Below are 25,171 nucleotides of genomic sequence, written 5' to 3'. Positions count from 1 at the left end.
GTTTCTTATTTCATAATATGTATAATCCAGTTTAAAACCACTTAAAAACACATAATGAATGCAGTTTCATGAAGAGGCAAATGGTTTATTTAAAAAGCATTATATATACACTGTAAAAAAATATTGTTGGTTTAACTTAAAAAAAAGTAAGTAACCTGGTTGCCTTAAAATTTTAAGTTCATTGAAATGGAAAAATTGAGTTAATACAATAAAGGAGATTGATTTAATCATCAGAAACTCAAAATATGATGTTATCTGAACCACATAAATGATTTAAGTTGATTTGACAAAATAAAAATTCTAGACAATATTTTTTTTTTCAGAGTAATAAATAAATAATCAGAAATTAGCTTAATTGCTAATATCTTATTCATCATATTAATTATTCATATTAATAATTGTTCTTTACCCTAAAAAACATGTTTTAACCTTACCTCGGGTCTTTAGGGACACCAATCACTAATCAATCATTTCAAAAAGTTAGACATCATCCTACTTAGTATTCCTTCAATTAATTAATTATAAATGACATAACAAGAAACTAATATATAAAATTATAAAAGTTTCCTTTTTTTGTAAAATTGTATAGGGTCACTAACAACCTGATGTGTGTACTAAACACACGTCCTAACCTGATGTGAGGACTAAAAGAAATCAATTATTAGTGTCACTGTCACTTGATGGTGGATCTGGTGAAGAAGTGTTTAAAATATTGATTTTGAAGATGCTGAAAATGATAGTTTTGAGAATATGTTTAAGATCGCGAATATGAGCCAGATACTGAATGTACTGGGAAATGAGTTCTGACGAGGACGGCGATGATGGTATAAAACTTCAGCTCAAACTGAACCCTTCCAAGCTGCAAAAAGTAACAAAATATGCTTTATTTAATTCTTCTGTAATTTGTTACTCAAATCAGGAGAGTTGTATATTATCGTGTGTTCCATGCGTGATAGATATAGATCCGCGTTGCTAAAGACCCCAACATATAATTGGCGAGATATTCGTGCATTTAAGGGTAAATGCTTTAAAGACACAGAGATTTATTTTAACATGCATTTAATTTAAAATCAATAATTGCATATTTTATATGTGCATTATTGTTTATTCAAGGAATATGATTCAGAATTATCAAGTAGTTTCCTGTGATCCAGTAACGAAAAGTTAAAACATTTAAACAAATAAAGTATCAACATTTTTTACCCGCACAATATGTTAAAATATTAAAATTATGAATGCATTTTATATAGTTTTAAATGATTTAAATTGGATTACTTTATGATATTTAAATGTAATTAATTTTTGCTCCACTCTTCCTCTGCATTTTGCAAGTTGCATTTGTATTATCTTTATGTTGATGTATGTTGTTCTCGCATATCTCAAATATGGCCACGCTGCTGATTTTTATCACTGTTCTTATTACTGACTCGCATAGAATAACAACCGCTCAGATGATGAAAACCCTAAACCACTAAACCTCAAGGATTCATTATGTAATAAAAGCTCCTTCTGTGGTGGATGCCAAGATCATTTTTATTCTGCTTTCGTGGTGAAAAATTAAAAAGTGGTTTTACTTCCCAGTATTAGTTGTGTTCAGAAATTCCTACCATGTTATGAATCACACTGATAGCAAATCAATACCTTGCCAAACCCGTGTGAATTGCATAGCACAAATACCCATGTGTATTTATGGGAGTATGAGTATGTGAAAATACAAAGGTGTATAGATATTGTTGCATGTGTATGTACTTATCCTCGAATCCAACATGATTAATAATTAACTTTGAGCTCATTTTTTTTTTCTGTTATCCCAATGGAACTTTAATCAGACGTCAAGAGGAATGAGACATCCCAAAGGGAAAAAAAAGGAAAAAAAAATTGTGAAATCAGGTGCACTGAAGTTCAATCTTTACACCTGACACATGACATTTAAACATTGAGCAATAGAGTCAATCAGCACAGGACTGAGTCACAAGTTGTCACAGGTAAAAATGTACGTTTTCCGTATTTTACATTTTTGTATGGTTCTATTTGCTATTTTATATGTGATATTATGTATTGTTCTAAACACAAAACTTACTATAATCTAATAATGTTATTTTGTACTGCTATACGGACGGATTTTGGTGATTTCTGATTGTTAAACATTCACTGTTTCGAACAGAATGCTAGATGGGAAAAGTCAGTCATTCACATTGTTAAAACATTGTTGAGTATCTTTGGCTTTACTAATTAGTTACATATTTCCTTTTTGTCATTAATCCACAAATGTAATTACTTAAAAGCCTTATGTCTTTAGGACATAAATACAGACATCAATCAATGTTGTGTATTGGTTTTGTCATCTGAAGTTCAACTCATAATTCCTTAAGTAAATGTTTTTATGTTCAATTCAAATTCATATTTTTAAATTATATTTTGTTTTTAACAGATTTTAACACTGCACCTTGGACGTTCTTATCTTCTGAACATTGAATTGTTGCCACTGCAGTCAACAAAGGTAATGTGGTTAGGTGTCTTTCTTTTTTTTTATACATAATTGTTTACTCACTCTCTAATAATCATACTCTTTTGCCGAAACGTACATGCAGATATGTCGTGTTGACATTATTGATGTAAGCAAGCATTGTTTTTTAGTAATATAAGTCATGCGATGTGTATTCAGCATTATCATTGATTAATGACTACAATTATTTTACATATGGAAACCATGCAGGGAGACGAGCTTTTGTTTTGAATACTTGAAACACATAGATAAAATAATAATAGTAATAAAATGCACTGTGACTATGAAAACTTTAAGTGTAGTACACTTTGAATTTTGAAAGCATAAAAAATGCATTTTTTTTACATAAAAAAATATATACAATTTTGTGTATATACAGTATATATATTGTATATATAAATATAATTTGTACATTTTTCTTTGTTTTCTAGGCACAATACTTTTTCACAGCTGTAAATAATGAATTAATATGTATTAATGCATTATTTTAACATTATCAATGAATAATGACGAAAATGTTAAAAATCTCTCTCTCTCTCTCTCTCCTTTTTGGATTAGCAGCTGCTCTATGAGCCACGTAATGATACTTCTAAAATGTACTTATGTGTGTTCACTGAAAAATAATAGCAAATGGGTTTTGAAAGACATGATGTTGAGTAAAAAATAAGACTGTTTTCAGCATTTTAGGCAGATCAAAACCACTGAAAAATGCTGTCTTTCTCCCCTAGTCTTCCAGGTAGAGACACTAGAGGCACAAGCATGGGAGAGTGGGGCTTTCTCTCCAAGCTGCTGGACAAAGTGCAGTCTCACTCCACTGTCGTTGGGAAGGTGTGGCTCACTGTCCTCTTTGTCTTCAGGATCATGGTTCTCGGGGCCGGGGCCGAAAAGGTGTGGAGCGATGAACAATCAAAAATGATCTGCAACACTAAGCAGCCGGGTTGTACGAACGTGTGCTACGATTACACTTTTCCAATCTCCCACGTTCGCTTCTGGGTGCTTCAGATCATCTTTGTGTCCACGCCAACGCTTCTATACTTCGGCCACGTTCTTCATGTCCTCCACAAAGAAAAGAAACTGAAGCAGAAGATTGAAAGCCATGCTGAAATGCAAGGCATCAAGCAGCTCAAATACACCGACGATCGTGGCAAAGTTATAATCAGGGGCCAATTGTTAGGTAGTTACCTAGCCAGCCTGTTTGTTAAGATCTTGCTGGAGGCTGCGTTTATTGTAGGCCAGTATTATATTTACGGTTTCATAATGATCCCTAAGATAGAATGCTCCCAATCGCCTTGCCCTCATACGGTTGAGTGTTACATGTCTCGTCCCACAGAGAAAACCATCTTTATCATCTTTATGCTGGTGGTGGCGTGTATCTCTTTACTTCTGAACGTGATTGAGATGTTCTACCTGATATGCCGCAGGTCAAAGAGACATCGTGGCACACAGATCTCCACGTTCTCCAAAGATTTAAATGGATCCAAGGTGCACATCACAGGAACTTCAAAGTCGAGCAAAACCTAAGGGTGAAAAGATCGGTGTTGTAATGTTGTACATAGATAAATGAGTCTTAAAATTAATATGGCATTTTGTGATCAATTTGTTTTGCAGTTTTTGTTTTGCTGTGAAATGAGTGTATTTAATGTTTGCTCTAGAATGAATGTTGGTGCATGATATTTAAGGTAATTTTATATCTAACCTTTGTTAAGGTAATGACTTATTCGATGATCTATCACTATCTCATTTTATTACATTTTTGTGATGCTCTACTTGGTATGACAACAAAATTGTTGATAGTAGATAATAGATAATAGTTTATGTAACAAACTGCAGTTTCATCATTTTCTAAATACTTTCTTCTCTCCCCATTTGGTTAAAGCAAACCAAGTGGAACTATGAGAGGAACCAGTCAAATGTGGAAAATAAAAACTGTGAAAAATGTAACAAGACAATGTTTTTTCTCATTAAATTAAAGCTCAGCTAAATATGTGTGGGAAGATATTGGGAAATGTTAAGAGTTTCATTAATACAGAAAAGAATGAAAGGGATAGTTTACCCATTTTTTTATTATTTTTTTTGTCATTTACTCGCCCTCGTGCTGGTCAAAACCTGTAGGCCTATGTTTTTTTTAAAGAATGTTGAACACCAGTTGACGGTAGTAGCTAGTAGCCCACTAGTAGGCCTGTTTTTTTCCTACTATGGAAGTTAATGGCTACCGTCAACTGTTTGGTTACCAATATCTTCTTTTGTTGTCAACAGAAGAAAGAAACTCATAGGCTATGGGTCTAAAACAACTTGAGGATGATTAAATAATAACAAAAGTTTATTTTTTGGGTGAACTATCCCTTTAAAGGAGCATCCAACAACCTAGCATAATTTAGCTAACGTTACTCACCCAAGTGTTGTTCCAAACCTTCACGACTCCAAAAATAACAAAAAGCACGACAAAGATATCATAGAAGTAGCCCATATGTCTCACGTGCTGCTGGAATCTAATTGCAATTGGACTGTGCGCATATTTCACGTTTTTTTTTTTTTTTTTTTTAATCTCACTCACGGACATTTCCGTTTCTGGCGTCAACTTGGTTGTTTCACATATGTCTTTTTATTTGCCTTACATCTCCTTTAATGGTTTATGAAAGAAGAGAACCTTGCAGTGTTGAGACATTTTATTTTGGGGTGAACTATATGTGAATCTTAATGGGAATACGTAAAGCACATAGGCTACATAAAAATAAATATGATGTAGCTAGTAAAAACGCATGTTGAGTATGTTAAATTGTGTGGTAGTTTCTTATTTTTATTTACATTTTTTTTAATTAAAGTTTTTATTAAAATAAAACTGGAATAAAACTGCAAAAAAATGTTGTTTCATGCATTGTATCTCCTGATTTTCAAATGCACTGATGATTTGTGTTCTTCACACGCCACCCTGTGATGAAAAGACATAACAGCAATGCGAATCAAACATTTTTCTAGTTAACATTGGACAATACTCGTAATATTTATAAATAGGCTAACTATTCATCTTGCATCTCATAAACAACACTCTATGTATCCTGTTGTTTTTGTGTGTATTTTTATTTGCACATATGACATTCACAATTATTATGTTCATAGTCCCTGAATTGTGTGTTAATTACTGTTAAAATAGGCCATTGTTAATAATAAACTGTTTTCTTCCATTAGCTACCAAGTGAGCAATTATGTATAAAACAGATACAATGTACATAAAGTGATTTTTAAAAAGTGGGAGAGAGCACAGAACATGTGAATCTTTAATCTTAGAATAGAACAGGAAATGGGTCTATAAGGGAAATATGATGACATGTCAGACTGTTTAATTTAGCAAAATGTCTTAGTAAGGGTTAAGTTCTCCATTTCAACCACTGCAGGTGGCCTCATCTTGTGCTGCCTCCTACGACCCATCAGATAGAATATTTCTCCTAGATTCAAAACCAAAGACACACACGCCACAACAAGCATGAAGATAATGAAGATGCTCTTTTCAGTTGGGCGGGATGTATAACAATGCAAGCCGGTTTTAGGGCAAGGGTATTCATTACATTCTAGCTGTGTGGGCATCCAAAGCCCAATTAAATAATACTGGCCTACAATGAACCCTGCTTCAAACAATATAGTCACAAAGAGACTCAGGATATAGCAACGAAGCAGGCTTCCTTTGTAATAAATCTTCCCGTTGTCATCAGTGTATTTGGGTAGTTTGACATCAGTTTTCTCCAGCTGGTTTTGTAAATGCTGTCTCAGTTTGTTTTCTTTGTGGATGACTTGAAGAATGTAGCCAAGGTAGACCAGTTTGGGCAAGGCCACAAAGATGATTTGGAGCGTCCAGAATCGCATATGGGAAATGGGGAAGGCGTCGTTGTAGCATTCATTCAAGCAACCAGGAGTTTTGATGTTGCAGACCATATTGGACTGTTCATCTCCCCAGACTTTATCCAGTCCAGCCCCAAGCACCATTATTCTGAAGATCAGCAGAACCGTCAGCCAAATCTTCCCAATACTGGTTGATTGAGACTGTACTTTGTCTAAAAGTTTAGAGAGGAATCCCCAGTCTCCCATGTTGATCTGCAAATGAGAAGACTTCTGAGGTAAACTACAACATGGGAGAATAGGAATTACATGAACATATGACAACTCTGAACAAATAATACTTAGACTTTATTTCTATTATTTTTAACTAAATGGTATTTTAGTTATCACTGTCGCTTTTAGTGTTGTAGTCATTTCCCCTCAAGTTTATAAATGTCATTTAAAATAATTAAATTGTAAAATTGACGAAAGAAAAAAAACCCAAATGTATAGGTTTTTTTTAGGGCTGTCAAACGATTAATCGTGATTAATCGCATCCAAAATAAAAGTATGTGTTTACATATATATTTGGGTGCTCTGTGTATAATTATTTAATATATATATAAATGTGATTAATCACGATTAATCGTTTGACAGCCCTAAGAAAAACCCATACATTTGTTTTGTTTTTCTTTCGTCAATTTTACAATTTAATTATTTTAAATGACATTTAAATCGCATCCAAACTAAAAGTTTGTGTTTACATAATATATTTGGGTGCTTTGTGTATAATTATTTAGTATATATAAATGTGATTAATCATGATTAATCGTTTGACAGCCCTAGTTTTTCTATAATATACAGGAGAGTTGGTAAAACATCAACATTAAAATATGCAGCCTATATCAGCAATAAGAAAACATGTTGTATTAAATAAAAAACAATAATTTTAATCATCAGTTAATGTTAGAGTGCAAAGTAATTCCATTTCCAAAGTTACTAACCTTATTTTTATGATGACAGGTCCTGTAACTCTTATTGTGTGCTGGCGAAATGATGATATCAGACGTTTCAAGATCTGATCTTCAACAAGTTTTGTCATTTTTGTAAGTGTATAGTGCCCACCCACAAATAAAAAAAAAAGTACAACAAAGCACGTACACATACTGTACATAATCACACACTCTCAGATAAATCCAACCTTTACATTGTCCAGCTTTGCCTCAAGATGTTGCAAGAAAAAAAATGAGTCATGATCATGAGAAATGTGATGAAACTGTCGTTTCCATAGACGGCATTTTCCCGAAATCACAAAAGCACAAACACAATGCTAAAAGGAATGGTCTGACTGTTTGGATTTCATACATTTTTTGCTAAAATTTCTTATCCAAAGCATTGAATATGCAGACCAAAGGTCATGATCATAGCAATATGTTATGCTATGTTATATTTGTACAAATATGGGTTTATACAATATAGTGTTTTGATATTATTTAGATAACATTTTTTTATATTAATTTTAATATCACTGTCTCACCGTGGTACAAAGGCCAATTAATATAAGAATTTATTTGGGTAAAAGAAAAGCATCTGCAATAAAACATAAAACAGCAAATATGTAAATATGTTAGCATGCATGTTTGAACTTTGTTCAGCTCTCTTGTATAGTTTCACCGCAACTATTCTCCACAGAAACCATGGGAGAACAATTGGCAAACATTACTTTTACTTGCGGTTCTGTGAAGTGTACATCGCAGACAGAATGGTTGTTCTCAGGGCCGGGCAGTATGGAGTATATTTACTTGAGTACTTAAGTACAATTTTGAGGGATCTGTACTTTACTTGAGTATCATTTTTGGGGAGTACTCATGACTTGATCATGTACTCATGACTCATACTCAAATACATTTGAGAGGGAATGTACTCTTTACTCCACTCCATTTCCATCCATAACCGTGAGTACTCGCAACGCATTCTCATCCCAGGGCGTCATATAGGTGACACTTTTGAAATTGCGTCTAAATCCGACGCACATTGCACCCTTTCGCGTCAACATAACACGCTTCGGTTATGGGTAGGTTTAGGTCTGGGGTAGGGTTAGGGTTAGACCACTAGGAGGCGCCTTCTGGCCCATATATATCTCCGTTTCATATTGAAGCTAAAGACGCAATTTCAAAAGCGTCACCATATAAGAAAAATCTCGGAAACCCTCAATTTGTTGTTTCCCTCTCAAACATGATTTGATTGTGCAGTCGCCACTGACCGGGACAGCCTATCAGCAATCACATTCAGCTTTCCACCAAAGTCAACTCCATGGTCAGATTTAGATAAGAGACGAAACCATGGACGAAACCATGAAGACGCAACAGGTCCATGTCCATCCATAGGAGGAAGTGAAAAAGATAAATAGCAGATTTCTTTCGTCTCAGGGGAAAATGAGAGAGTGTTGCACGACCGTTCAATAGTATAACTGGGTTTCTAACAATGGAAAGCTTAATGCAAATGCTGGAGTGTCCCTTTAAGTAAGAATCGTAAAGTAGATTATCTCACAATTCAGAGACGAGCACAGCTTTCCATGATCAAATGTCTATATAAAACAACAGACATTTTAGGAAGCAAAACTTCTTTACTTCTGTTTTCTTTTTATCCTTATGTAATTTCTGGTCTTCTCACATTCATCATCATTTTGGGTTTTTAGTTGATCTATCACTGCAAGATTATACTTTTCTATCAGGACAAGACAATATTAATTTTGATCACTTTCTTCGATCAAAATCTATGGTGAGGTTTCGCAGGTCTTGAGTGTAAAATGTCTTTGTTATTGATTATCAGTTCAAATGTTTGCTGTCCCTCATTTGCCCCCATTTTTGGATCTCAGTCACGTATGACACGAAAACTGTCCGTGTCCATGTTTAACAAGAAGAGATTACTCAAGTTCATTGTCAGCATGCCTGTCCGCAGATCTCTCTCCCACAATTACACATAATTAAAAAATTCAAATCCTTGAGAAATAAAACTCCTTTTTATGAGATTACACAAGGCTTACTTGAAAATAAACTGTCAGGTGTTAAAGGTCGTTAGGGTCAATCTGTGATTCATACAGAGAATTATCTATCTATCTATCTATCTATCTATCTATCTATCTATCTATCTATCTATCTATCTATCTATCTATCTATCTATCTATCTGTCTTCATTTTATGCGTTCAAATTGGGATTCATTTTTTATAAAATTTCAGATTATAGGGAATTAAGATATGGCAAGAGTTTTTCAACAACAAAGAAGTTTTAAATCTTGGGTTGACTTTTATTAAAACTAAGCTTTTTCCTATTATATAAAGGTTATTTTTAAACCTATATGACTTTACTATAAATACATAAACTTTAAACCAGTCATCCATCATAAAATAATATTCCATAAAAACTAAAATTGTCTTAACAAAGAGTGAAATAATCATGTTTAAATTTCCGGTATGTGGAAAACAACATACATTTTTACACAAATATGTAAAAAAAACAAAAAAAAAAACAAAAAAACGGGTAAATGACCATTCCTCAGTTGTGATGCCTTTCAATCACATCTATCAATTATTGCAGCAGTTGTCTTAAAAGTCAATGTACTTATTTACCGAGGAGATAACATTGTGAAGAGCTTGATATTAAGGTATGTTTGTGTGTGTGTGTGTGTGTGCAAGTTTTCATCAAGCTTTATTAATTTATGCAAAATTAATAAAGCAGCACTATGCACTAAAAAAAAAACAAAAAAAAAAAACAAACTAAATTGTGGTTAATTCAGGAACAGTGTTGTCTGCATATTTAGTTCTTGTCCACTCTGCCTTTTTTTTTGTCTTGACATTTATACTGTATTGCATTATTTATTTATTTATTTTTCTACTCGTATTTTTATTCTTGTACTGCATTTTATAGAAAGCCCTTATTATTTTGTATTGCTCGTGTATATTGTATTGCATGTATTGCATTTTTATTAAAAAAGCCCTTCTAGGGACTAATGTTGTAAATTAGCTTTGGCTAAAAACATTGATACATGCATCAGATCACTATCAAAGTGTATCTATGTTATCTGTATCTGTCCCTATCTAAATAAACTATAATAATAATAATAATGCAGTTTTTTTTTTTTTACCTTAACTGAATAGCTTTGGAGTTATTGCAATGGTTATATGACTATTATCGGGTTGAATGTTGGACGTCTCCCATTCATTAAGCTGAAACTTGTGTCCTTTCTTATAGGGACAATCAGTGGTTAAGTTAAAAAAACACAGCAGTGAGTGTCATATCTTATAACGGCAACCTTACCAGCCCTGATCTTTAGCCACTAAACACCCACCACCATCACATAGATGTTGCTTCCACTTCGTGATATGATCAAGGCTGATGATTCAGACAAATTTCACTCATTTGTGAAAGTGTGATGCAAGACACTTTGACTACTTATAACAAGAACAGAAATAAAGAAGTGAAAGATGACTGGTTAAAACTGGTTTTCTTTATCATAGAGTTGGGTGGAGCTTTCAGTGTTCCTTCAGATATAGGTAAATCACATGTCACGGGTATGAGATTAATGACTGAATCCTGTCTGAGAGTGACCACATCGGAAGCGACCGATATTTCATAAAAATACAGATGTTTTATTGTAGAGTAGTCTTTAAATCTCAACGAGCGGAATAAGGAAATAAATTTATTTAAAATACAAACTTGTGAGTGATTTTTTTATGATCATTAGTTTTTGCTTTACGGTAAATTACCATTTGGATTCTTCATTCAGGTAAGAATTTTTTGGGATTTGTTGGAGTCTGATTTTAACAGTTACATATTCACATACAGTGTATTATTTTAATATCATATATATATATATATATATATATATATATAAATAATTAACAAGATATTTATTGGTAACTATTTGGACCCACTTTATATTAGGTGTCTTTAACTAACATTTTAACATCATTTGAGGGCTACATGTAGGCTACATGCTACATACACTGTAAACTTTTTAATTATGCTCAATAAGTAATGACAACGTATGTTTTTACTCATCAAAATAAGTCAAGCAATTTTCAACTCTTTTTATAAGTTTAAGTTATACAAAAATCAACTAATTTAAGTCAGTTTAATGTAATTTAAGTTGAAATGACTTAAACATTCAGGTTGACTGTACTTAGGCAGCAACTTTTTACAGTGATTGTACTTTAATTATTATGATTGCCAGCATGCAGTTACATCTGTAATTAATTTCTGTAATTACATCAATTACACTGTTGTAATTATACATGTTATTACAACAGTAATTACCTCTATAATTTCCGAAATTAGCAGAAGTGTTTTGCTACAGCATGTTGTACTTATTTTTATTTATTTATTTTTTTTGCTGCAAGTACATAGTAGTCAAAGACACCCAATATTAAGTGTTAAATATATTTTGAATATACATTCATAAAACATTTCTAATATATATATATATATATATATATATATATATATATATTTTTTTTTTTTTTTTTTTTAATTCGGCCCCCCATCTTATCTGTATGAATTCTTACAGAAAACATTCTAGATACATGATTAGGAAATAACTTTCCCTCAAAGGATTCAGATTGGTTTCAAATACCACAAAAACTTGTCTTCTTGATTGTCTCAAAAACTGTATGATTTTATGTGTCTACAGGTTGGTGAGCTTACAAGGCACCAAGTTTTTTCTTCCCCATATAATTTGGTGAGTATGACATGTCTTATAAGGGATAAGATGCAAATGCTTTAAAGAAACAGGAAAGCTTTCTGGGAAGTGAGAACAAGCAAAACGGCCAATGTGTTCAATCTGAAGTCAAATCTCAGTCACTGTTGTTCTCTTAACATTGTTTCAGTGTTAATAAAAAAAGACATTTCACTCTGCCAACCTTCAGTTCATATTTGTAATGATCACCATGTATTGCTACTATATATATATATATATATATATATATATATATATATAAAAAGAATTGTTTATAATTTAATGTAAATCTCCAATCTATCCTCCAGGGAAGCCCTGAGCAACCAATCATGGGAGACTGGGGATTTCTCTCAGCTTTACTGGACAAAGTGCAGTCCCACTCCACCGTCATCGGCAAGATATGGATGGTCGTCCTCTTCATCTTCAGGATCCTGGTGCTGGGAACGGCGGTGGAGAGCGTTTGGGGTGACGAGAGATCCAGCTTAGTATGCAACACCAACACGCCCGGTTGCGAGAACGTATGTTATGACTGGAAGTTCCCCATCTCGCATATTCGCTTCTGGGTCATGCAGATCATCTTCATTTCCACTCCGACTTTGCTGTACCTGGGCCACGTGGTACACGTCATCCACCAAGAGAACAAATTGAGAGACGAGCTGAAAAAGAACCCGATGTCCAAGAAGCCAAAATATACAGACCCTAACGGGAAGGTTGCAATCAAAGGAAACCTGCTGTGTAGCTACTTGACCCAGCTGTTTGCAAAGATCCTTTTAGAGGTGGCTTTCATCATTGGACAGTATTATCTGTTTGGATTTATCATGGATCACACGTTCTACTGTAAGATTCCGCCCTGTACGATGATGACAGAGTGTATCATGTCTAGACCCACAGAGAAAACCATCTTCATTATCTTCATGCTGGTGGTGGCTTGTTTGTCTGTGGCCTTAAATATTCTAGAAATATTCTATTTGCTTGTTAAGATGATACATAGGAGGAATAAGAGATCTAAGAATGTAATGTACGCTGGTGAAACCCATTATCCTTCAGCTTTTATGGTAGAAGCCAGTGCTGTTAATGGAATGAGACACAATGAGTTAAACATGGCCTTTCAGAACAGGTGCACTCAAAGAAAAGGCAGTCTTGAAGGAGCCACATGTGATCTATAAGGCAAGTCCTTGTGTCATTCTAGCACATATTTCTGGTAAAATACATATAGCAAATATAATCAAGAAATATTAATATGATATATTATGATCAAACTTAGCCTATGAACAATATTGTTAATTGTAACTTTTGCTAACTGAACACTAGATGGCGCTGTAACCTTCTTGAGTTGCACTCACAAACTCCTTACTTCTGTCACTAAGGCCAGTGATTTTTTTGTCCTTTTTTTCTACAGCCTTTTTTAATTATATTTTTACTTTAACCAAGTTTTTTTATTCACCAAGAATAAATGTGATATAAATATGTACATGAAAACGACTGTTTTAATTATTGTCTTATAAAGACGGGGATCGATATTGAGCTATTAAATTATGCTATACATATAGGCTCATTATCAAAAATGTTCTACCATTCTGATTTACAGTTCACTTAGGCTATGTACAATGAAAACGTTCTTATAATACATGACTGTTGGTGATTTGTTAAATTCTCGTCAATTTCATAACGTTTTCGAGAGAAATATGTGTTCGTCTGACTCTGAGTTGAAGCCCATCAAGCGAAAGAGTGTATGAGGAGGACCCAACAAATGACGTAGCAGTCATGTGACTTCGCCAAACTTTGTGCGTCTGCTTTCCACTTTCTTCCCTCCGAGTCTCTTATAAGCAGGGAAAGTTTGACAAGTGTGCCTCAGTTTCTCCATAGTCGCTTACTTGGATTTGGTGACTGGTCTTCAGAGGTGACGGAGTAAGTCCCTACAGGGCTCTCCTCTCTTTACTTCTAGGTAAGTTTTTACAGAAAGTCTTTCAACTTTTCAAAACTTTTTTTTTTCCATAGCAGCACTAATATTTATAACTGAGCATCATAGTGGAAAGTTACTTTAAAATAATTAATTTAAATCATTTTAAAAGGGTTTTGTCCTATATGATTTGATTTTGAAAAACTTTTCAGTGAGTTTAGAAGTTTATGAAACGATATGAATCGCCATAATGATTTAATATATTATAATCATATATGGTTCATTATTATAGCCTATAATATTTTAATTTAGTTTAGTATTTATTCACGTCTGTTGTGGAGGTCATGTTTGGTAAAAACAAGACATTTAATAGATATTTCAGTAATTAAAACAAAAATGAAATAATAGAAACTTCAAAAACTTTGTGTCTGGAATAAAGTTTTGAAGAAAAATGTAAGCAGGAATAAAATACATGAATTTAATAGGAACACATTATAAAAGCTATTTCTCTTATTGAATAAATAGAAAACAACTTTTATTTTTTCCTGCCTTTGTTTTTTAACAACTCTAATACGACTTTCTGGTGAAAAACTGTCCGTTTCGCTTGCGTCGTCAACAAACTGTAGAGGGCGCTCTTCCGTCCCGCATTACAATGTTAAAAATATAATTCACCCAAAAATGAAAACTCAGTCATAATTTACTCACCCTCAAGTTGTTCCAAACCTGTATGAATTTCTTTCTCCTGCTGAACACAAAAGAAGACATTCTGAAGAATGTCAGGCTATAACATTTGACGGGCCCCATTGACTTCCATAGAATGGATGAAGATAAAAAAAAAATAAAAATACAATGGGGTCCATCAACTGTTTGGTTATCAACTTTCTTCAAAAATAGTGTTCAGCAGAAGAAAGAAATTCATACAGGTTTGGAACAACTCAAGAGTTAGTAAATAATGACAGAATTTACATTTTGGTGAGCTATCCCTTTAAATATACCTTCTGTAGCAAAACTTAAACCTGTAATTCTCAAGCATTAACAGGCATAAACAGTTCTTATACTAGCCTATATACTTTACTATATACTCAAAGAATGCTACATTACAGAGAGACAAGCCTACTTATTGGTTGTCTAAACGACAAAAATTCTTGATGTCTCTTATAAATGTTAACACTGTAATTGTCGTAATATACATTCCACACACCCCATTTAAACTTTATTAGTGCCACGAGACCCACAAATTGTCCAGGATATTGAAGAGATGCTCTTCATCATGTCTGCACCACATGAATCAAGAAATTCTTTAGAACTCCTTAAACAGTTCCTTATGATATTTGATTTTCCATGCTGCACAGGGGAATTAATCAAAGACTTGCTTCCCAACTCAAGTCAGATTTTAAGTGAATGTTATTGTTTGCATTTAAACATGGCTGATGTAACCAACATCTTGTTAAATATACACGTGTCTTTAAATTCCCCAGTCAGTCTTGTCTTAGTCGTGTTAAAGAGTCATTTAAGATGGTCATGGTAGCATCAGCTTGAGAACTTTGATTTCACAAAGCATAAGACAGCAAGTGCTGGCAGTTATCTTTCCAACCCTAAACCTAACCCCTACGTGTGCGCGAGCCACATGTTTGTTATGTGAGCTTTCTGAGACCAGGTGTAGTTTATATTATGATAATCTTGAGGTCAGTTTTCATGCTTATTTTCATAATAACATCCTCAGCAGGTGCTGAAACTAACACTTTCATCATGTGCTTTATGTGCAGAAAAAATACACTACAGTGGCCTCACAAAAAAAAAAAGCATTTGGACTCACTTCAAAATGTACGAATGTCTTTGCATTACATAACAACTTCTAAAAGCAGGTGACTATCCAAATGTGCCACTACTATATAAATATAAATTTGTTATAACAGGTATGAGCTTGAGGGGAACTGACTTCACACATTCACTAAAATGATGGACCGTTTGTTTAAAAATAATGGGGAAAAAAAAATCACTGTGTTATTTGTTCAGAGATGTCACTTTGATATTTTGCATCTAACACAAAGACATTGGGACGTATTCGAGTTGTCACCGAAGCGTCCGAAACTGTCCGAATGCGTTTTATTACATCTGAGCTTTTCTATTTTCAGCTAGAACTCCCTCAAGATGGGTGACTGGAGTGCGTTGGGAAGACTCCTTGACAAGGTGCAGACCTACTCCACGGCCGGAGGGAAGGTCTGGCTCTCTGTGCTCTTCATCTTCCGGATCCTAGTTCTGGGAACAGCGGTGGAGTCGGCCTGGGGCGACGAGCAGTCGGCTTTCAAGTGCAACACCCAGCAGCCCGGTTGCGAGAACGTCTGCTATGACAAATCGTTCCCCATCTCGCACGTGCGCTTCTGGGTGCTTCAGATCATCTTCGTGTCCACGCCTACGCTCCTGTACCTGGCGCACGTGTTCTACCTGATGCGCAAGGAGGCCAAGCTCAACCTCAAAGAGGAGGTGTTGAAGGCCGTGCAGAACGACGGCGGCGACGTCGAGGTCCACCTGAAGAAGATCGAGCACAAGAAGTTCAAGCACGGCCTAGAGGAGCACGGCAAGGTGAAGATGAAAGGCGCCCTGCTGCGCACCTACATCATCACCATCATTTTCAAGTCCGTCTTCGAGGTGGGCTTCCTGGTCATCCAGTGGTACCTCTACGGCATCACCCTGTCGGCCGTGTACACGTGCGAGCGCTCGCCCTGCCCCCATCGGGTGGACTGCTTCCTCTCTCGCCCCACCGAGAAGACCATCTTCATCATCTTCATGCTGGTGGTTTCGCTCGTCTCGCTTCTGCTCAACATCATAGAGCTTTTCTACGTGCTCTTCAAACGGATCAAGGACCGCGTGAAAGGCCAACAGAACCAGTACAACACCGGCACCATGAGCCCTACACCGAAGGAGCTGTCCACTACCAAGTACGCCTACTACAACGGCTGCTCCTCGCCGACCGCGCCGCTCTCGCCCATGTCGCCCCCGGGCTATAAACTAGCCACCGGCGAGCGGACCAACTCTTGTCGCAATTACAACAAGCAGGCCAACGAGCAGAACTGGGCCAACTACAGCGCGGAACAGAACCGCTTGGGCCAGACCGGAAGCACCATCTCCAATTCGCACGCTCAGGCCTTCGACTTTCCCGACGACACGCACGAGCACAAGAAACTGACGCCGGGCCACGAGCTGCAGCCGCTGGCGTTGATAGACGCCCGGCCGTGCAGCCGCGCCAGCAGCCGCATGAGCAGTCGAGCGAGACCCGACGACCTGGACGTCTAGCCGCGCGACTCGGCGACTCGACCGACGCTAAAAGACTTGACGCGGGCGGCGAGACGCGTTCAACTCCTGTGCTGAGGGGGGGCGGGATTTCATCCGCATGAGATCCTCACTCTAGACTCTAGTCGATACAGAGACATTAAATTACTCACACTGCTGGAGGTACTATTCATTAATAATGACGTTGAAACTAGCAGAGCTAACATGCCCTAACAACCCAACCCAACCCAACAGCTGTACGGGGGCACAAGTAGCCGGGGCGCCTCTCGATTCTGTCCGCCAGAATATGCCTTGGTGATGTGATTGATTTTGTTAGCTTGTTCGTATTGGGTTTATTAAAATGCCACACGATGATTCCACTTTAACACGTTGCACTCCTACAGTACGTGTAGATTTGCGTTCTAACCCCCCTCCCCCGCCCTACGGTTAAACGTCACCCGTTATCAAATCCCCGTTGTACAACAGGGTGTTAATATTTATTTATTCATAAAAATTAACAGGATATCCACCACTAGATTAAGATTGACTACTACTCAAGGTCATGTCTACATAATTAATACCATCCAAGTGCATATTTATTGACAATAATCCAAATTTCAGCAATACGTTCATCAGCAAATCCTTTTTTTTTTGTTGTTGTTATTATTAATCACAGTGGACTGTCATTTTCCTGATAAACTTTGAATTTATGTGGTGTCGGTTTTTTTGTTATTTGATGATATTTGTTGTTTTTTGGGTGGTGGTATGAATTGAAAATGTCTATGTGTGGACTGAGCTGCTGCACCAACTGGTACAGCAGCTTGATTTTCTTTTCCGCATTTTTACTGAAATTGTCCTAATTAGTGTGTGAGAGAAAGGTTTAACTTTTGTTCTCTTTTTTTCTCTTGTCATTTTTTTTTTCTTTGTGGAGGGCAGACGGAATGAATTAGTTTTGAATTAGAATGAGTAGAATTAATGTCTTACCTTTGGAGTGAATGACCTTTTTAACTCAATGTAATCATTGCTGCTTGAGAGATAGCTGAGTTTTAGTACTGTAAATCAAGCTAACTATGTCACAAATGTGAGTTTTTTTTTTTTTTTTTTAGAAGACTGCTTTTTTTAGAGCTGGACTAATATTTAGTCAGTTATATTAAGAGATATATGCCAGCGTAGCTCCACAACTACCAAACACTAGTAGATGACATTTCATTATGGACATTCTTTGTTTTGATTTTTCAAATTGTGCATCATAGTATTGGTACTCATTTGCAGAGGCTCATGGATTTTTCAGCTACAATGGTGTTTGCACTGAGATTTTGGCTAGGGTGTTATTTGATGCAAAAGTGACGAGAAGTTCTCTGTTATGCACGTAACTAATTTATTTTACAACACACTACGAGGCGTAAAATCACTACACTTTAACAGTGCTCTCACATAATCCTTGGGTTTGGGCCGTCGAGTGGCTAAAGGCGAGATTTTGCATCTGGTAAATAGCACATATTGGGTTTTAAATCAGAACAACACTGATGTAATGCCATTCCATGGGAATCCGCTGTCGTACAGTGTGCGTGACAGTGGAAAAACCGAGCAATCAAACAAAAACGGACATTAATCAAATCTGTGAAAAAGCAATTTAACCAATAAAGATTTTTTCTTTGTCATTTTGTATTTGTGTGTCTCAGTCAAACTCTTTTATATGACAACACTATATACACTTTTTTGTTTACACCCAACGAGAGGCACACGATGAAATGAAATTAAAAAAAAGAAGTGCAATTTGTCTGGTGCCAGTATCTAAGGGAGTCTGGTGCAGGCTTTTTATCCAAGAGAATTAGCCCTACACAAACCACCGTGTTTAAACAGGCAGTGTGACGGCCAAGATCCGTCTACACCAAGACTGACTCGCAAAACTGAAAGACTGATACGTTTTTACATGTATGTTTTAAAATGCCCCAGAAACTTTCAAAATTTCATCATATAAAAAGATTCAGAGCCTTTTCTCTTATCCAAGTTTCCTATTTAACCTTTCCACAAAGCTAAATAAAACCATATGCCTGGGCCGAGTCTGTGGACCACATGTGGCTAGAGCAGAAGAACGTAAAAAAAAAAGCAGGAGACTTTGATCTAATGCTAATTAATGCAGATCTTTTTAGACCAGATTTATCACACAATACCATTGCATATACCAGAGGCCGAATTGATCAATTCTGCAGTTATCCATCAGAACGAGATAAAAGAAAGAAATCAGCTGGTGCAAAAGTAAATAAAACAGGCCTTGAAGCCCAGTGTCTTCGCATACACATATTACCTTTCAAAAGTTTGGGGTCTGTAAGGGCTTTGTAAAATTTTGTAAAATTATATTTTGTAAAAAAATATTGTAAAATTATATTTTGTAATTTACTCCTGTGATTACAAAATATAATTTTACAATATTGTTTTTTTTACTGTATTTTTAATTCTTTTATTTAAAAAAATGAATTTTTTTTTTCTCTTGAACTTTCTATACAGCAAAGAATCCTGAAAAATAAAATGCATATTTTTACAAAAATATTAACAAATTTTGTAAAAATATACATTTTATTTTTCAGGATTCTTTGCTGTATAGAAAGTTCAAGAGAACAGCCTTTTTTTGTCTTTAAGATTGTAAATAATGATGCACCGATACCCCTTTTTCCAGAATGAGGCCGATACCTCTATTTTTTTTTCCTTCAGTTATTTTTATGCTTAATTTTGCCTGTTAAAATATACTGAACAAACTCACTGTTCATTCTATTGCTCTGTCATATTTTGTCTTTCACATGCAGTATCAGGCCTGATACCGATATCAGAGCACCCCTAATTATAAATGTCTTTATCATCACCGTTTATCAATTTAATGAATCCTTGTGGAATAAAAGTATTGATTTCTTTCAGAAAAAAAAAGTCTTGCTGTCCCCGAACTTTTGAATGGTATTTTCAATGTCAATACTTTATGCTAAGTCACCATTCATACCACAAAATATGTCAGCAAGGAAACAGAATGTACGTCAGAGAAACCACTCGAGGGATGGGTAAACATGTCTGAGGTACAGTTTATTTTGTAGAGAAAGATGGGGACGTCAAGTAAAGAGTCACTGTAAACGCATATAGGTTCTGCCCACACTCTACTGAAAACCTCAGTGTGTGAGTTACATTTCCTGTGCCCATACTGCCACCCACACCACAACTCCTGGGTGGTGCTGGGAATCCATGTTAAAGCTGCTAAGTTTGACTAAAAATGTCCAATGGACGCTTTATTATGACGTCGCCCATGTTTGATTAAACAGCTGCTTTGCTTCTCTCATAATCTTATATTGGACACCCGCCTGACCTTATTTTTTAATGACACGTCTTTCACAATCTGATAAACCATTTCCCCCTCTGTATCCATGTTGAGTACGTTTGTAACAAATGTCCTGGGAGGTTTTATTCCCAATTTCAGAAAGGATTGATTCTGTGACGGTCATCTTCCTGACCAAATTGTTTATCAAATCTCTGAATTTATCGCTCTCCTGCTGCTATATGGGAGCGGTTCCAAGTGTAGGTACATGAGAACATCACGTGCGATTCCCGCAAACGGTCCGACTCTTCCTGGAGCTCAGCTAGAGCGGTGGAATGCCGACCATCAAGCACGCGGGGTGTGAAAAACATGCAATGCTTTGTAGATGGTCAACACACACGGACTGACCGCTTTGCACCTCCAGGCACTGTGTGGATATCATGCACAGTCATGCTTCCTGAGAGATCTGCCCATTCCCTGCTGTTTATATAAGCATAAGCAAAGCAAAACAATAGGATGCTTCCAATTTTACAATGGCGAGAGCTGCCAATCCCAAATGGTGTCTCAGTTTTCCGTGCGGTTAGAAATTGGATTCGTCCTCATCGCATTTTTCTTTGAAATTTTCCACTGCTGGATGGTCTGGGACTGCTGAGAGAAAAGCTGTGGTTTTATTAAACATGGAAGAGCAGCTCCCAAACATGTCTAATACGCTGAAGAACACGCACAGAGTCAGAGGAACTCAGCACTAATAGACTCTCTCTGTCAGCAAGAGGATTTAGCTTTCTCTTCCTCTCATTTCTCACCATATCATCACCTGACACTGTCAGTCTCAGTCTCACCTCATTTATTGCCTTGTTTTAGTCCCTTGCTGTTTATTCGAAGGGAGTTCATGTTGTCTGTAGGCCATATGAGCTCCTCCCTGCTAGGTTAGGCCTCTGCGGCACCAACGGGAAGTCTGCAGGAAGACCCGAGGCATGTGACCCCACGCTTTGCCAATTCCTTCCGCGGAAAACAACGCAAAGTATTGACGCCCGCAATTTTGCCTGGAGTTTCTGATAAGCAAAAAGGTCTATCATTTTAATTGTCTTTTCACTCCAATTCCAATTATGTTCAAAAGTTTGCTAAAGTATCTAAATCGTGTGACTTGTTGAGGAGAGATGTTCTATTACTGTTCTAAGCTTTTAGAATTTCAAATTTGAAATGGCAATAAAACGTCTGGAAAAAAAGGATTGACCTCGCACTGAAGGAGTGACCAGAGTAACTTTTGACTTTTGAGTATGCAACACCCTAGCAACTACCGCCTGACACTCAAAACCTTAGCAACCACATAGCAATGCCCTGGCAATGACCTATAGAACACCTTAGTACAAAGCAATGCCCTGCAAACATTATTAAAAGCAGTCTCCTAGACATTCAAAGTATGATAGAATGAGTTCACAGGCTCACTATTGCTCCCTTAATAGCACAGACAGAGGAAGAGACACAGAGACTGACTCAAAACACAGACGGAAACTCAAAATACGGACACAGGAAATGAGCACAAGCACTAAACATCAGGCTCAGGGAAGAGCAAAAAAAAAAAAAAGAAGATATTTAGCTGATATCAAGAACAGAGCACAACTTCAGAGAGCAGACAGATGCGCACTGGAATGCATGCAAATTAAATGAGGCAGATGAAGAGAATTATAGGAGGAATGAAGTGCAAATCCAGAACATGAGCAGCAAAACCCAACAACAATATTGCATGACGTATGCACACATGCAGCAAACTCTGTGCCTGGTCGGGGTGAATCAGCAAAGCCCTCGATACAGCATCTCTTTTTTAAGGAACATGAGGTTCTACCATATGTGTCACTGTTGGAGCAGGATGTTGACCATGTGGGATGCATTATACGCCGGTCCTGCCACTGTCCACCCAGCGCCACCTTTGTTTTGATAGCACTAGCTCTTTGGCTCCCCTCGTCCAAGTGTCAAGGCCGTAAAATCTTTAATGTGGCCGGATCCCGCGCGTCTCAAAGAGAGACTTTAAACTTCACTGGGACTCTGTAAGATACCTCTAATTGAGGTGGATGGGGTTTGGAGAGTATAGGGCACGCTGGGTCCATACCAAAGCTAAAATTACGAGACTTGTCATCGGTTACGGAGAGGTCAGGAGAGAAGAAAGTATGCAGCCTGCATCCAAAGTCAATAGCCGGTTGACTGGCATAGGCAAAATATTTCCATGCTTCACCCCGAAACGGCGCTCTGCGTTTTTTTCCCCCTCACTTCCACACCGGCTCTCACTTACGGCAAAACGTCCAATATGTCGACTGTGATCATTACTCTAAATTTAGCCAGATCCACCCCGGTTTTCCACTGAGAGGTCCAAATCGGGAAAATCAAGCCAGGAGTATTCTAAAAATGGGGAATAAGATATATTTCATTCGCCTGACTGTAACCAGCATCTATTCAAGGAATGCAGCAGTCTGAATCACTTTCAGCACTGCTCTTCTGGCAATATGCATTTGCAATAGCTATAATTTTAAAGGGCTGCTTAAACAGCTGCTAAGCGAGAAAGATTATTGATAATTCAATTTCTGCAGCTAAATATTTATTTATTTTTTAGCTTTTGAGCTCTAACAGAAAAACTTGAGCCACTGTTTATCTTTGTTCTATTGTACTTTATTTATCTATGCTTGTTTATTTGCTCTCATTTTATTAGTGACTGTTCACTTGTCCGTGATAATGTTGTATTAGGAAGGCTTGTAGCTTTTACTGTGGTATCGAAGTGTCCTTGAAGTGTTCCTGATCCGAAAAATTATCCAATCCATTTCTCAATTAAGTGGCATCAACAGCACTGGCACTTAGCAATGAGAATCTGTGCATATAATCTGTGTTTATAATCGCGCTCTCACAACCCGAACTTTCAGCGAAAATGATTTTAAACAAAGACTGGGTTCCCACAAAAATAAAAATGATCCCATGACTTTCTTCTTTCAGCCAAACACAATCAGAGTTATATTAAAAAGATCCTGGCTCTATTTTCCTGGATATTTTCCAGATATAAATATAAAGATATTTTCCTGTTATCATTGTAAAGCTGCTTTGAAACAATCAGTTTTGTAAAAAGCGCAACATAAATAAAGGTGACTGACTTGACTTGACAATGCTCTACTGTTTGCACTGCAGAACAGCTCTGGTTTAACTCAACCAAAACTTTTCTTTTACTTTAATTAAAACTGGGATATAAAGCCACACACAAAAAAAGGAATTGCTTTGCTCCAGCAATAGCATACCAAATATGCTATCGCACATTATGAGGATTTTCAAAATATAGACCATGCACAGATGAGGGATCTTTCCTCTCATTCATGGAAACTTATGTCAGTATTTAGAGTAATGTGATTCTTGTTATCTGACTGCTGTTGAGGACATTTGAACCCTGTGAGAATCTATATGCTTTTGGGTTTTCCTTCTTAGCTACAGCTCTTGAATGTACCTCCACTGCTTTGGCTCTCCATCTCCAGAAAATTCACAAGCATGTTTACAATCGCATCAGGAATGCTAAAGCAGCTAATAACCTTGTTAAAAACAAGGCTTTGTATGTTCGCTTTTGCTGGCTGCACACTTGCCAAGGCAGTAGTGGCTCTCAGATGCTGAGGAACTCTGAAATCAGCAAAAAACGCGTGTTCCTCAGACGCATTCGAGCTGCTAAGAAATAGTACTTGGGCAGGATGACATAGCACTCGTTTAAGTGCTATAGACACGTTCAACAAACAAACAAAAGTGCGTATCCACAAACTTCCAAAAATATTCTTCTCTGATTTTCCCTGCTAACGCATACAAGGTTCTCAAACCGCTGTGATTGTAAAAACAGACAACATCGCCTGTGTGTTTGATTATATACCAGTGTGCATTGTAATATAAAATGACATTGATGAATGGCTGTTTGAGCACTGAGGATGGTTGCAATTCCCTGACAGAGGGTTTAGTCTAACATTGCAGCTTGCTTAGCTCGCAAGGGATGGCAGTTTCCCTTGGTTGTGTCTTATGAAATCTGTGTAATCTAAGAGCCGAACCGTCTCTGTACACAGGGGCACACTTGCTCCATCTGGAGATCACATTGCTCTTCTACAAATTTACATATTCAAGGATTAGGAAAAACTGTCTTTGGGCATCGGCCACTGTTGCTACCATGAGAGGAAAAAGTTTACTCTCTTTCCTGTTTCAAAAAGTAAAGCTGCTCTCTAGAAATTATATGATCAGTAGGTCTTTGAGTTTGCAACTTATGTTTTTACATCACTGTATAAATCATCAAAAAAAAATGTGTTCAGTTTAGTCTATTTTAAGTTGAAATGACTTGTACAACCAAATTTAATATACTTATACTGAACTCATTTTTTGAACTCAATTTATTTGAAGTTATCAAACTTAAGTATTCTTGTCACATCACAAACATTCTCCTAGAATGTTTCTCGTATGTAGTATTAACAAGTCTGATTCGCTTTAGTGAATCGGTTTATTTGAACTGTTGAACCGAATCAAAACGAAATGATTCACTTATTCAAATCTCAGATGGCAGTTAAATGCAGAGAAAGAGAGAGAGAGAGAGAGAGAGAGAGAGAGAGAGAGAGATTTTCTTTTAAATTGCTTCAGTCCAAACTACTAAGCTAG

At 36.5% G+C, this 25,171-nt stretch overlaps 4 protein-coding genes across 5 annotated transcripts; 3 read left to right on the top strand and 1 right to left on the bottom strand.

The window, feature by feature from the left end:
• The first annotated feature begins 1,878 nt into the window (after positions 1-1,878).
• On the top strand, positions 1,879-5,045 carry gja12.1 (gap junction protein, alpha 12.1). 2 transcript variants are annotated; one of them, XM_039692004.2, is made up of 3 exons: positions 1,879-1,985; positions 2,432-2,500; positions 3,235-5,045. In XM_039692004.2, exon 3 carries the CDS (start codon positions 3,266-3,268, stop codon positions 4,025-4,027), a length of 762 nt encoding a protein of 253 aa, XP_039547938.1. In that variant the 5' UTR covers positions 1,879-1,985; positions 2,432-2,500; positions 3,235-3,265; the 3' UTR covers positions 4,028-5,045. The 2 variants fall into 2 exon arrangements, with proteins under 2 accessions (XP_039547938.1, XP_039547937.1); XM_039692003.2 differs by having other exon boundaries at positions 1,886-1,993.
• A 141-nt stretch (positions 5,046-5,186) lies between these two features.
• gja12.2 (gap junction protein alpha 12.2) lies at positions 5,187-7,455 on the bottom strand. Its single transcript, XM_039692005.2, has 2 exons — positions 7,321-7,455; positions 5,187-6,592 (listed from the first exon to the last, which is right to left on the bottom strand). Exon 2 carries the CDS (start codon positions 6,584-6,586, stop codon positions 5,849-5,851), a length of 738 nt encoding a protein of 245 aa, XP_039547939.2. The 5' UTR covers positions 6,587-6,592; positions 7,321-7,455; the 3' UTR covers positions 5,187-5,848.
• Positions 7,456-10,876: 3,421 nt separating this feature from the next.
• Positions 10,877-13,521, top strand: gja13.2 (gap junction protein alpha 13.2). The gene is made up of 3 exons (XM_089118847.1): positions 10,877-11,102; positions 12,006-12,053; positions 12,359-13,521. The coding sequence occupies exon 3, from the start codon at positions 12,380-12,382 to the stop codon at positions 13,214-13,216; it is 837 nt and encodes a 278-aa protein (XP_088974973.1). The 5' UTR covers positions 10,877-11,102; positions 12,006-12,053; positions 12,359-12,379; the 3' UTR covers positions 13,217-13,521.
• A 315-nt stretch (positions 13,522-13,836) lies between these two features.
• On the top strand, positions 13,837-18,888 carry gja1b (gap junction protein alpha 1b). The gene is made up of 2 exons (XM_039692000.2): positions 13,837-13,995; positions 16,086-18,888. Exon 2 carries the CDS (start codon positions 16,102-16,104, stop codon positions 17,242-17,244), a length of 1,143 nt encoding a protein of 380 aa, XP_039547934.1. The 5' UTR covers positions 13,837-13,995; positions 16,086-16,101; the 3' UTR covers positions 17,245-18,888.
• Positions 18,889-25,171: the final 6,283 nt, after the last annotated feature.

Source organism: Pimephales promelas, chromosome 13 (genome assembly GCF_988280905.1).
Source record: "Pimephales promelas chromosome 13, fPimPro1.hap1.1, whole genome shotgun sequence".
Lineage (NCBI taxonomy): Eukaryota > Metazoa > Chordata > Actinopteri > Cypriniformes > Leuciscidae > Pimephales > Pimephales promelas.
This window is presented reverse-complemented; position numbering and strand designations above follow the sequence as displayed.

Bases quoted from the DNA above. Each gene is read 5' to 3' on its own strand.
- gja12.2 (XM_039692005.2), bottom strand. From the start codon at position 6,586: ATGGGAGACTGGGGATTCCTCTCTAAACTTTTAGACAAAGTACAGTCT.
- gja12.1 (XM_039692004.2), top strand. From the start codon at position 3,266: ATGGGAGAGTGGGGCTTTCTCTCCAAGCTGCTGGACAAAGTGCAGTCT.
- gja1b (XM_039692000.2), top strand. From the start codon at position 16,102: ATGGGTGACTGGAGTGCGTTGGGAAGACTCCTTGACAAGGTGCAGACC.
- gja13.2 (XM_089118847.1), top strand. From the start codon at position 12,380: ATGGGAGACTGGGGATTTCTCTCAGCTTTACTGGACAAAGTGCAGTCC.